The sequence below is a fragment of the Paroedura picta genome, chromosome 7, assembly GCF_049243985.1.
Source record: "Paroedura picta isolate Pp20150507F chromosome 7, Ppicta_v3.0, whole genome shotgun sequence".
Classification (NCBI taxonomy): Eukaryota; Metazoa; Chordata; class Lepidosauria; order Squamata; family Gekkonidae; genus Paroedura; species Paroedura picta.
In genome coordinates this window covers 62,036,500-62,050,665 of record NC_135375.1, presented here as the reverse complement: position 1 = coordinate 62,050,665, position 14,166 = coordinate 62,036,500, and the positions used below count along the sequence as shown (strand labels likewise).

Here is a 14,166-nt window from a genome sequence, read left to right as displayed (position 1 = left end):
TCTATACTGGGAAAGTAAGACAATAACAACAAACTACTCCCATTCAAGTGACAGTAACTTTCACAATATCCAAATCATTGGTTTTAACATCCAGAAAACTTTGTAGCATGTTTCAACTTAATGAAACTTCTTACAAGTTGTCATGAATATGGCCAAGGTATAGGGAAATAATTGCTGGGCTTCAGCAAAAGTTCATAGAGGATGTTGCAGCAAAAAATAAACATAATAATCCTAGCCTCTTAAGGAAGCATGTCAAGGAGGGAGTCTAGAAACCCAGAATAGAACAGTCTTGAAGATCAGTAAGAAAAATACAAAGTAGTAACAATTATATGGCCTTGCGTAGATTAGATGCTATCTAACACATTACCAATAATATTTTAATATATTCTAGAAAGACATATTTTAAGTATAAATAATCTTGTATGGTACTTGAAATTATATGTTAACCAGAATGTGACAAATGTATATCAAGTCAATTATCTTCCCCATTTATTCTGCTCTCAAAACACACTTTGATTCTTAGTTGATTAGTAAGGCACTCTAGGTGATATCAAGTTAAGAACATTAAAGCTGCATCTTTAAGAGAAACTTGTTTGTATTTATGGTCTATAGCATGTAAATGTCAGAGACAAATCTACCTTTCCCACTACGTATGCACTCTGATTACTGTTATTGCCAAAGAATATGACATTAATGTAATATGATTGTGATAGTGTTGAAGTCTGCTGAATCAAATCCTTGATCACTGTCTATAAATTAATTCGTTTGAACACTGGACTTCTGGGATGACATTCTCAATCTGCATTGTTAAAAAAAGAGGAACAGGCTGCAGTTCAGACAACTGATTAGTGACTAACGCATTGAATTTACCTAGGATTTGAGGGTGATTTAGCCTTTTCTTTGTTAGACTGTATTGAAAATGCCATGTTTCATTATGTCTGATTGCAAAACGGAAAAGATAAGTATGAAATTATTTTTAATGGAATCCACTTGCTCATCTTGCTGTGAGTACTTACCAGTGATTATCAATGCACTTTGACAAGAATGAAGCTTACACCTTGATTGTCATTTACTGCCTAATCAGATGCTAAAAAGAAATGTTATTCAACAAGATTAGGGTTATTTTTACATGGTGTGATGACATTTATGATTCATGCTTTGAGGGAGAAAACTACAGAATTGTACTTACCTAAGATCTTGCCAAGTGTGAGGGATTTGATTGCATTGAACTGTGTATCTGAAGACAGTCTGAATCTCATCCTTTCATTCTGGTTAACCTTCACAATTGTTCAACAAGAAACAAAAGGTAGCATAATAGGAGACAGTTCAATGGGAATGTGTTGCATAAGGCAAAGGTCCAATTGAGGCAAAGGAACAACAAGAAAAAAACTCATTAATGGCATCATAATATTTATAGAAAAACACTCACATTTTGTGCCATTGGTTAAAACACATATAGCAGAGACCTGCCTTCAAATGTTGTTGACTGTATATGTTCAAAGAGGGCTGTGATTTCTTTTATTGAGTCAATCTAGCTCAAGTTTGGGGTTTCTTCTTTTCCTAGCTGTATTGTCTTTTTCAGTGCCTCTTGCCTTATAATGTGACCAAAGGACAATAGCTTCAGTTTAGTCATTTTAACTTTTAAAGAGAGTTCAGGCTTGATTTCATCTAGAACCCACTTATTTATTTTTGGGTGGTCCAAGATATCATAAAATTCTCCTCCAACACCACATTTCTAATGAATCAATTTTCTTTCTGTCATCTTTCTTCATTGTCCAACTTCCACTCCAATACATATTGGAGAATACTATCTCATGTATTATCTTTGTATTTAGTTTTACATTTTTATTCTGCCCTTCCCCAAGGGCTCTGGGTGGATGACAGCTTAAAAACATACTACATATATATATATATATGTATATGTATATGTATATGTATATGTATATGTATATGTATATGTGTGTATGTATGTATGTATGTATGTATGTGTATATATATATATATATACATACATACATACACACACACACACACACACACACACACACACACACACACACACACACACACACACACACACACACACACACACACACACACACACACACACACATATATATATATATATATATATATATATATATATATATATATATATATAATTAAAATTGTAAATATCATGATTTAAAAGTGGAAGTTAAAACTTCTTCCCTAGTTTCAATCTCCTTCAGATTTCTTGGTTGCAGTCTCCCTTTTGATTGATGATGAAGCCAAAGAAAACAAAATCTTTTAACCATTTCAATTTCTAACTTTAAACAGAGCTTTACAGAACATAAGTTCCTTCCCAAGGAACTTTGAGTCCAAAAAACAGAGCTAAGGCAGGCAACAAACAAAGGAAATAAATATTGTGATGAACAGGAGAATGGCAGGCATTAATTTCAGTTACATGTACATGATTGGTTTCAGTAAAGAAAGGGAAACAAGGAGTTTCATGGGAAAAGCTCCATGGAAATGGGATAGTGTGAAGTGATATTTGAGGAAAAGGAGAATGTTAACTAGGACTGGGAAGAAGATTGAGGCATAAAGAGCAACAAGAAAGAATTCAGGTTAAATTAAACTCAATTTAAATTAATCAAAGGCATCAGTGAACCCAAAATACCAATACTCCTAGGGACTATTAGTTGCATGTATGCTTACATTCCTGCTATAGTTTTGTGGTTTCAGTGGTTCAAGTCCTATTGGTGTGTGTGTGGGGGGGGGGAGGTTGTCTCAGTTGCAGGATTTCCTCCTTTGCCTCATGGCTGATGACCTGTGGGTTTCTACAGCATTTGTTCTAATTCTCAATGCTATTTAATGTTTACATGAAATTCCTCAGAGCGATCATCAGGAAGTTTGGGCTGCAATGTCATCAATACATGGATGAGACTCAGCTCTATCTTTCTTTTCACCCTAATCCTACCTAATTGATGTTCTGAATCAGTGCTTCAAGTCAATAATAGGCTGGATGAGGGTGAACACACTGAACCTTAATCCTGAAAAGATAGAGGTTCTCTGGATTTCTAGAAGACAGATCCGGGACTTAAAATATCTCTTATTTTAGAATAAGAATTTTAGAATAGAATTAGTTGCAGCTTGGTAGTGCTACTCAATACAGTATCATCTTAGAAAATGAAGCAGTGGTCCAGAGTGCTTGTATCCAGCTTTGGTTGGTGTTCCTGGTATGTCCATTCCTAGTTCAGTATGATGTAATTTCTTCTTAACTGGACTATTTTTATGTACTACTCCTGAAGAGTGTTCAGAAGCTGCAGCTAATGCAGAACACAACGGCTAGACTCCTTGCTAGGGCCAGCTATTGGAAGCATGTGATCCTTATATCACAGCAATTATACTGGCTGCTATTTAATTCTTCAGATCAATTAAAAGTGTTAGTTTTGATTTTAAAGCCCTAAATGGCTTGGGGCCAGAGTATCAGAAAGGCCATGTTTTTTCATATATTCTTGCCCAGGAATTCAGATCACAGAGAAAGGCCCTGCTGACTGTGCCATCAATTAAAGAAGCTCATTCTTCTGGGTACATGTGGCAGCCTCATGATTATGGAACAACCTCATGAAGGAGGTGTGCCCAATTCCAAATCTTAAAATGTATTTGACTTTTTTAAATAGGAAAAGATGAACTTCAAAGACGCCACTTAAGTTTCTCCCTGCACATCGGGATCCTGAGGTATTATGCTTTTTTTTTTTAATAAGCATGAGCACATGCATATTATTTATTTAGTTTGCCTTGGGGTTTGTCCCCTTTGATGACAATCTACATTTTTGCATTACCTCCACAAATAGCATTTCTTCCTGTCTGTTAATTTTCACTCGGTGTAGCTGCCCATCGGCCATGCTTTTGAAATTGATGCTAAAGATGTCAGGATCTTGATGGCTATCTAGCTTGTACCTTATCTGTAAACTTCCTGAAGGGATTGAGAAAATGGTGTTTTAGTTTCAAGACAACTGCACGCATAATAGTTATATAATATTTTCATTTTTTTAAAATACATTCAAAAAGCTATTGGAGAATGGCAGTTCAGTTTTCTAAAATAACATTTTAAATACCAGAGACACAGAGAAGATATGGAAACACTGTCATAAAATAAGAAAAAGGAAGAAAACTATTACAACAATTATTATCAATATGAATTTGCTGTTATTCACAGATATTACAAACTGCTTTGATCTTAGCTACACTTATCAATTCTTTATGCATCTTGACTCTAATTACTCCCTCCTGTCAACTAGTCTCCCCATTCACTTTCTAAATGTAATAGTTTGTGAACTCTGTTTTAATGTATCTGAAGAAGTGTGCATGCACATGAAAGTTCATTCCCAGAAAGAAATTTTGGTGCCACTGAACTGTAACTAACTAACTAACCAGCCTACAAACATCATTACCCTAAAACATCTTCTCATACTGGGTAGAACTCATTCAGCTCACTAGTTTACTGGGGAAATGAGGGTGATGTTAACTGCCCAACAAAGATTGCATACCAGAATTAGAGAAGATGTTTTAGGGTAATGATGCTTGTAGGCTGGTTGTCTGTTGATTCCAGAGGCAGACAGAACAACCAACCATATTTAAAGGACACTTCTACACTGTTTAATATCATGAGTCCATTCCTGTAATCACTATCAGAGATCCAGGTTAAGAGTGGTGGCTTCTAATCTGGTGAGCCAGGTTTGATTCCCCGCTCTTCCAGTGCAGCCAGCTGGGTGACTTTGGGCTAGTCACAGCTCTGATAGTGCTGTTCTCACAAAGCAGTCCTGTCAGAGCTCTCTCGACCTCACCTAGTTCACAGGAAGGGAAGGCAATTCTAAGGCTATGAAAATGAAACCGTTTTAAGGTCATTATGGAGACCATTATGGAGAAGAGATTGAAATTCCCTGAAATCTTGGGGTCTCCAACACTAAATATTGTTACTTTGGGTATATCAAACCAGAATCTTAAATCATGGTTTGAAGTTGATTTATTCATGCTAGTTAGTCTTAACTATGGTTTTATATCCTGGCTACTGTCCCAGCTATAGACCAAAGGAAATAAAAGCAGCATGTGTTGAGACAAAGTTATGTTTGAGTGATCATTTGCATATTAAATCCTGGTTTTTCAAACTAACCATAACTAAATCTAACCACCATGTGACCCCTATTCACAAACCCTACCATCCTCCACAACTGCTGCTGCTCAGGTTCAGGGCTACATGCAGTCACAGCTCATCTTCCCATCTTGTGTCTTTTAAACATATAGAGAATGATGACACTTTATTGTACCAGGTCCCTTCTCCCAGATGCAGAGACACCACCAGACAGGTTAACTCTGTCCTCTTTAACAATTATCCCTCAATTAGACACTTCACAGAGGCTCCACTTTGGAACTCCAATACTTCTTCAGTCACTCATATCTATCTATCTATCTATCTATCTATCTATCTATCTATCTATCTATCTATCTATCTATCTATCTATCTATCTATCTATCTATCTATCTACCTACCTACCTACCTACCTACCTACCTACCTACCTACCTACCTACCTACCTACCTACCTACATGATCATATCATCTATCCATCCATTCATCCATCTGTCATCTATCCATCCACGTGTGCTTGTTTATTTCCCATTGTGTTTGTTTGTTTCTTAGCCAGTCCACAAGGATAAATAAGGAGTTAAAATTTTTAAAGGCTTAAAAATAACATTAGAACTATTCAGATAGTCAGTTACAAAGTTTCTCTACACTTTAACTTTTTAACCATGCTTCTGTCAGGCATTCAGGATTCTTTGTTAGTAATTGATTTTCTCCCAGCCAGCATCATGCTGCTGTTCTGTCACATACTGGATTAAGCTTTCAGCTCCTTAGTCAGCCAGTTCTAACTCCCTCTCACTGATCTAATGCCTTTAACTATCTGCCTGTCACCAATATTCCATCACCTTCCACTGGTCACTCTTAGGGAGAGGTGGAATTTAATCTGTCTCACTTGGGTTCACTTTAAACCTATACTAAGTCATATTTTCCTTCTCTTATTATATGGTATTACACTATAAGTTTTAAAAATGGCCACAGAAAGTAAACAATTAACTCCAAGGGTGTCATATGATTAATGGAATTTCTAGGTAGACACTCCTATAAAGTTTATGGATTTCAAGTTTCAGTTTAAGCCAGTGGTGTGTTTGATAAACATTCGTTTTGAGTCACATTCTGTATAAATGTGCATCAATTACTGCAGAGCTCATCAAAACTGATTTTTAAAGCATGGATTTAAGTCTAAAAATCTTAACAGTTTAATGGATGCCTTGCAGTGGTACCAAATTTCCTAATGCAAATGTTCTTGAGCTCATCCTTGTCCTTTTTACAAGTATGTATCTATAGTCTAGAGCCTCTTGTGGCACAGAGTGGTAAGGCAGCTGTCTGAAAGCTTTGCCCATGAGGCTGGGAGTTAAATCCCAGCAGCCTGCTCAAGGTTGACTCAGCCTTCCATCCTTCCGAGGTCGGTAAAATGAGTACCCAGCTTGCTGGGGGGTAAACGGTAATGACTGGGGAAGGCACTGTTAAACCACCCCATATTGAGTCTGCCATGAAAACGCTAGAGGGCATCACCCCAAGGGTCAGACATGACTCGGTGCTTGCACAGGGGATACCTTTACCTTTACCTTTATCTATAGTCTATATAGATAAAACTGGGGAAAAGTTCTGAAAAGTTACTGTTTGACCTTTGAAACAATTCATTTATCTCTTGTGACTATGGTCCTTACCAGGACTGTATCTACTTGTATTCATATTTGGATATTTGATAAGCCATACAGATTATACTTTTTCATTTGTTCTAAAAACCCATAATGCTTTTTTGTTAAGGAAAATCACAATTTGTTAACAACACTGAAAATCATCTCAGTGACAATAAGATCAATATAATAAGACTAAATAGATAAAGTAGGTTTAACTTAGAATGTTCACTTAATTTTTTAATTAACATATTTCTTTTGAAATTATCAAACTCTGACTTCTCTAGAAAGAGAACATATGATAATAATAAAACAAATGAAAAGGCCTAGACTTTAACAGGTTAGAGATGGCACTTTATAGGATTTGTAGCACCCTGGACATGATGATAATTATGCTTCAGTCTTTCTTTTGGCCAAAACATATAGCATTCACTAGTGAGGTAATTTCCTTATTATGAATATACATCTTCATACAACATACAGATCTGAATATATGATTATATACATGATTGAAAAGTAGCTTGCTAATGTAAAGTATTATAAACATTGATTGCAATGGTACCTTGACAAATCATTAAAAAGGACATACTCACCATTTTTTGCAAGAATAACTGAAAGATACTCCTTATAGAAGGAGTTTACATACAGAAGTAAGCTTGGAACCCATGTGGTTCGAAATGCAAATGTGATTGATTCTCTAGTTAGTGGCATATCAGGATGAAATGAAGCTGCATGAGAACTTGAGTTTTTAGCCAAGGTATATGACTCTTGAAAGTTGTATGTTACTGAAGAGCCAACTCTAAAATAAGCAGAGATCTCTGAAATAAATTTCAGTTTTGTATTGTTACTATAATCCTGAAATAAACACATTTTAAAAAAAACCAACAACACAATACCAAAGATTAGAATCTCTATTCAGTACTACTAATCAGCATAATAGTTGAGAAATTAGTTATGATTTATCAATGCTCATTGTTAAGAGCCACTAACTGTTGATGGATATAGGGAAATTCTAAGACCATGCCAATTTCCAGCCATATTAATAACATATTACAATCAGAAAAGGGGAGGTAAAATATGCTCTGTCTGCTTACCTCAAATTTGATAGCCATATATGACTGGAGGAAACCAGCTTGGTTGCCTCCTCTGGCATAGAACTTTACATACATCATACATACATACATACATACATACATACATACATACATACAAACATACATGCATTCCCATAGAATGGATTAAATAGTTGGAGAGTTATACTGGCTGGACAGTGCACATGGAGATATAGCTAAACCCAGCTCTGAAACCACTGTGTCCTTTCCTTTCCACCATGTTCATAGAAGCAACTCTCCAAAGGCAAGAAGCTATGTTTCTCAAAGGGGTCTGTCTTCCATATGGCTTATCTGACACAAATTCAAAATTTTGTGAAGCTTTTCCCCTCTTCCTTCTCTACAGTATTATGGGTGCATCAATGCACTTTCAAGGGTTTCTCCAGCTATTTTCAACCCTGCTTTGCTCTGAAGTTTGAGAAAGATCACAGTAAAACATGAACAACACCTGTATGAGTGGATAAATTTGGATTTTCTGGCCCACATGGGAACTATCTTCTATGACCTGTAGCAGGTATTATGATCCCTTGCCACCAGAATGGTGGTTTGCCACTCCCTGATTATTTGTCACAACATTGGTTTCCTTGGTGGTCTTTCATTCAAATATCAACCAAGGCCAACCCTGCTTAGCTTCCAAGCTGTAACAAGATTTGGCTAGGCTGAGCTGTTCAGGTCAAGGATAGTGATCTCTGTGTTTTCTAAAATGAAAACTGGGAATTCAGAGAACATATCTATTTTACAATGGTTTATCAATATAATAATATTCTAGTGCCATTTTAAAAATAGCAATATTCCTGATGGCTCAGGGAAGGGGGGTGGCCACTTTCAGGGGACTAGACAGGGAACCTGCAGGAAAATGCAGTACATTGACTAATTATGCATGTGCAGGGAAGAGTGGGTCAGCACCTGCATGACAGTGGGGCTAATTCCCACTTGTGCATGATGCCAATGCCATCTGGGTCCCCTGCTGGCTCTGGCTTGCTTTAGGCCTCTAATGGCTCACAGCAATTGGCAGCCATCAGAGGCCTGGCCAGGCCAGGTCTGTACATAAGGGAAGAGCCGGTCCTTTGAGACCTGGCTCCTTTATCCACCTATGGTGTTCCTGCAGAGATACAAAATGTGCCATTTGACTGTGGGGCATTTTCACACTCCTACAGTGGTGAGAGAATGGCATTGTGTGGTGGGAATAAGTCTAGATAGGTAAGACAGTCCTGGATTTTAAAAGAGCCTTAAACAGAGTTCAAACACAGCCTGAAGTCACTAAAACTCATTCATGTCAATAATACTACTCTGCATATACCAGCTTGCAAAGGTTTTAGGAACTCTTATGCTACAGATTACTGTAGCTGTCAGCTATAAAAAGTACAATCCTGTGGAAGACCCATGTAAGAAGCTTATCTGCAGTCCAGCAAGACAGCTACCACCTCCAGAGTTACTGATGTTAGATAAAGTTGAGGGGAAAAATGTTCAACAAACTGTTCTTTAAAGTACAGGGACACAACTGTAAAAACACAGAAATAGCACTACAGTATTTAATAAACAATTAAAAAAATAACAATAAAAAATAGTCTGAATCAAATCATGTAAACCCATTAAAATCTTTAGAGTGATATTTTAATAAATAAATGTACAGTTTATGCTTGCCTTTCTTACAGAATGCCCCCTCATAGGCAGACAAAGTGCAGTCACAAGAGAATCCACTGTATCTCTCTTTACATTTTCCTCCATTGTGGCATAAGCTACCATAGCTGCTACAATGTCCAGGGCAACCTGGTTCTACACCTGGGGTTATCTTTGCTCTCTCTTCCAAATCAAGTGCTCCTCCATTTAGCTGCAAAGAACGAATACAGCCCAGAAATCCTTTCTGTCGGGATGCTGTCCCACCTGGAACGGAAATAAATTTCATGTATAGTTTGAGAAACTGGAGCATAAAAGCTTCTACACATTTTGAATCCTTACCCATTTCTATGTGAGAAAATATGAAAATCATTTGGAAATTACAGCTGTTCAAATACACAACTTGAAAATTATGACACTTAAAGGTATTTATGAAAGACAAGGATTTGTCACAAGAGTGGTTAGCAACTAAAAGCATATTCTTTTATCATAGCAGTGGAATACAAACAAATTAACAAAGACCACAAATCTAATATCTTTCAGTGTTATTGAGTTCCTAAAGTCTTCTTTTAAAATTCTGAAAAATAATAATTGACAGGCAGGTGGGCATCCCTGGCCTAATAAAGACGTTCAATCTTGATATTAAATTGGTGTAACCAGGCCACAGCTTTTTATTATTAAACAAACCAGGACTGTTGGATTAGCATAGGAGGGTTTCCTGCGGCAGTAGTCAGCTGACCATGCCCCCCTTTTAACTGATTCCAGTGACCCATCAAGGAAGTACCCCCCCCCCCCGTCTCCCAGCCAGGAGCATGAGCTCCTTTGTCACCAGGATCCCTATAAGGGAAGTGTCCCGCCCAAGGCACACACTGCCATTAGTCCACCTTGAGCCTCTCAGCTGTATGAGCCCCATGCTGTCCCCAAGGTTTGGGCCCGCTCATACCCAGCCACCTCTTAGGAGGCCCCAAAACTTGGGAGTCTGGGATGCTGACTGGACCTCCCTCCAAAAACACAGGCTTCCCCTATGCCATCCCACGAGCTGTGTCAACCATTTTGATATGTATACAACCAGTCAACAATGAAACCCACATAACATTATAACCAAGAAACAAAGCTAATTTAGTAATATCATCCTCCAGGGCAGGTGGGAAAAACCGCCCATCGCAGCAGTCCAGGCGAAAGAGACTAGGCCAGCGCACATGGTGCTATATAAGCCTGGGCCTCACCCTGCCTCCTAGCCTGATGCACGTGCATCAGGCTGCTCCTGATGTGAATGCTACACATTTTTCTTTATGCCTTTTTCTTCAGCCTATGACGCCACCTTTCAATCGGCAGCTCTGGTAAGTCAGGCCTTTAATTTGTTCTCAATTTAGGAAACCATATCAAGTCACAATGACTTTCATTCCACAAAAATCCAGAATAATATTGTTGTATATTCTTAATTATTATTAATATATACCCTGAATGAGTGGAGAAATTTTTGGGGGAAAGCCATGTGCTCTGTACAGATTTCTGAGTCATTATCAGTCAAGTCTTGTAATTCCTGAGTCATTACAAGTCAAGATCAACCCTCCTTCAAAATTCAGTTTTCCATGTTATGGGCCAGCACCAGCCCTCCACCATTACTAATCCTCACTATCACCAGCATTCTTTTCCTTTATTTCACTTTTTGTGTACTTCTGAAAATAAGAAAATGGTAGCCTAGATGGCTAGCAAAAAATGGGTGAATGACCAAGAGAAACAAAAACAACAAAAAACAGGATTATTGTTTGTATTTGCATGCCCAAAAGATAGTATTGAGAAGAGTCAAGAACCACAAATAGGAAAACCCCTTGGCTTTCTGGTTGGCCGTTGTTTACTATTCTTTAACCTCCCAGGGCCTGACAGTCTTATAAAGGTTTGGGGAACTAATTAAGATAAACATTAGCAAGTGAAAAGGGTTGTCTCCTCTACCCCAGTGAGATTTCATGATTTGAAACTGTGCCTAGTGCTGTTTGCTGCAATGGGGAAGCTTAGTGTCCTAATGGGAGATATGAGCTTCTGCCCTGGAGTCTGCTGCTCTCAGCAGAGAGAGTATGCGTTCTTACTGGGGAGAGGGCTGAGTAAGACTGTTTGTTCAACCCTGGCTTCCCCTGTGTCCAAAGCACTTTAATAAGAATTTCTGCCTGCGAAAAAGACTGAGAAATTAGTACAACAAAATTTTGGTCCAATGGGACCTTTATGACCAACAAAGATTTATTCAAGGTGTGAGCTTTTGAGTGCATGCACACTTTCTCAGACACTAGAACAAGGATCATAAGAGTATAGATAAAAGGCAAAAATAAATTAGTAGCAAATTAGTAAACTGTGTCATAACATCCAAATTATGCAGTATAATAAATCTTTGCTAAAAAAGGTAATCACTCTTTTGGGTTCAGTTGTAGTTCACAAAAACATTGGAGAAATATGAATGTCAAGGTTAATAATGAATGGCAGATATTTTCCCAGTTGTGAAAAGAAATAATTAAAAGATACTAGAATTTAGTATTATTGCTGTTATTATTATCAAGCTTGTCATGTCTGACATGTGTAGTGGTTAGGAGTGTGGACTTCTAATCTGGTGAGCTGGGTTTGATTCCATGTTCCCCCACATGCAACCAGCTAAGTGACCTTGGGCTTGCCACAGCACTGATAAAGCTGTTCTGATCAAGCAGTAATATCAGGGCTCTCTCAGCCTCACCTACCTCACAGGGGTAGGTGTGGGGAGAGGAAAGGGAAGGCAAATGTAAGCCGCTTTGAGACCTCTTCAGGTAGAGAAAAGTGGCATATAAGAAACAACTCTGCTATTTGTTTAATAGGGGGGTTAAAATGTCCTTTACTGCATTTGCAAATTATTGGGATATATAATACAGAGACCACTGATTGTTTTCTGAATCTGTTTGTAGAAAAGTTGTAATTGATATCTGCATGTAAGTATTTGAAAATTATTTTGGTTATACCTTCTCTGAAGATTTTCATATTTTTAATCTGTAAAATATCTGGAATATGCTATTCAGGATCCATAATTGATAATACTAAGCATATTCTGCCCAACCCAGTGGGTTTCAGTAAGAGTTGAGCTGAGGCTCCTTACAGTTTCCACCATTCTTTAATGTTATTGTTGTTGTTATGTTAATGTTATTGTTGTTTTCACCTTGTTTTCACCTTGTTGTTACTATAAATAATGTTACCTGTATCATTTTCTTGTTTCATGTAAACTGCCCTGAGCCTTTGGGGAGGGTGGTATATAAATACAACAAGCAAGCAAACAAACAAAATATTGAATTTATAAAGGTTATAATTCCTTTTGGACTTCAGAACCTCTTTTTCTTTTAAGCCAAAGGCTTGTCAAAATTGTAAATTGCTTGAACTTAAGGAAATGGCAAGTGACCCACATACACACCTCATTTATCCTCTTTGTCTCTGGTGCTTGTGTGTCCCTTTTTTACTATCTTTTATACAATCTTGTGATGGTCTCAGTTAGCCAGTGAACAGCTACTGTCAATATCCTGTCTGGCACCAACAATGAATCCTAGTGCATAGAACAATGATTATGCTGCAGGTACCTAGCAATCAAACTATTGTGCTGGAGAAAAAATAATGTATTTTCTACCACAGGGGCAGAATAAAAGACTTGGAAAACAGAACAAGGAGAATTTGCCAAGCTGTAGGGAAGTAGCTTTGGGTAGGGGTTACTCAGTGGGGCTCTCACTCAACATCTTATCATTGCTTTCAAATGCTTTTCTTAAAAATGTATCTTCTTGATGTTTTTGAAAATCTTTGCTTTGAAATAAGTTCCAGGAGTTTCTATGGCCATTTGTTCCAAGTAAGTGTACTTAGGATCACAGCACACAATTAAAGAAGTTATTTATGCATGGCACGATTCTAGAAATGACTAGAATAACTGTATTGTCACCATAAGCCCTAGAAACATTTAGACAATTTAAAAAACCTGATCAAGAATATATTGCAGAACTTCCTCCCTAGTAAACTCATTTCAGAAAATTAGTTAAATGCAGCTGCATAATATGAGTTATAAGTTACTATAAAATGTTTCTTAATCTAAATGATAACAAGTACTCAGAATAGAATATCATCAGTTGATGCTCCAGAAGCTCTTATTGTTGAATTCATACACTTAAAGAAATTCACAATTAAATAAGAGGAAGTTTCCAAGTAGAAAAATGGTTGATTATATTTTGATAATAAGTAAACCATACCTGTGTTATAGGAGAAAACTGCTCTTGATACACAAAAATCCTTGACTTAGCCCCTCCCCCAATCATTGTAAAACAAACTAAAATTCTAGCCTTTTCCATTCACCACCATGAAGTTGGAAAACCATAAGCAAGCAGGGTCTCACCAGGGCTGAGCCAATGTCAGCAGTCTCCCATCTAAAGCTCTGATTTGACACAGCTCAGAACGATCTACAGGAGGCATTGACCCTCTGGTGGGCTGCATACATGATTCATCAGTTGTGTTCATTGTTGTGGGCTAAATGTTGTATAGGCCTGATTTAGGCAGAGAGTCTCTAGTTTCAGTTTTGTACTTTGATTTCTAACCAGCAAGGCACAGACTGATGGACTAGAACTGGAGAGATCCACATTAGAATCCATCCTTTGCCATCAAAGCTTGATGGGTAACCGTCATACAATCTGCCCC

General features: G+C 37.5%; 1 protein-coding gene across 1 annotated transcript in view; it reads right to left on the bottom strand.

Annotated features, from left to right (window-relative positions):
- Positions 1-14,166, bottom strand: part of CNTNAP4 (contactin associated protein family member 4) — a 255,571-nt gene that overhangs the window by 22,995 nt on the left and 218,410 nt on the right. The window contains exons 18-21 of the mRNA XM_077344522.1: positions 9,514-9,753; positions 7,354-7,578; positions 3,825-3,958; positions 1,190-1,277 (exon numbers count right to left, since the gene is read on the bottom strand). Of these exons, the coding sequence (XP_077200637.1) occupies positions 1,190-1,277; positions 3,825-3,958; positions 7,354-7,578; positions 9,514-9,753 (687 nt within the window). The remainder of the gene's footprint in view (positions 1-1,189; positions 1,278-3,824; positions 3,959-7,353; positions 7,579-9,513; positions 9,754-14,166) is intronic.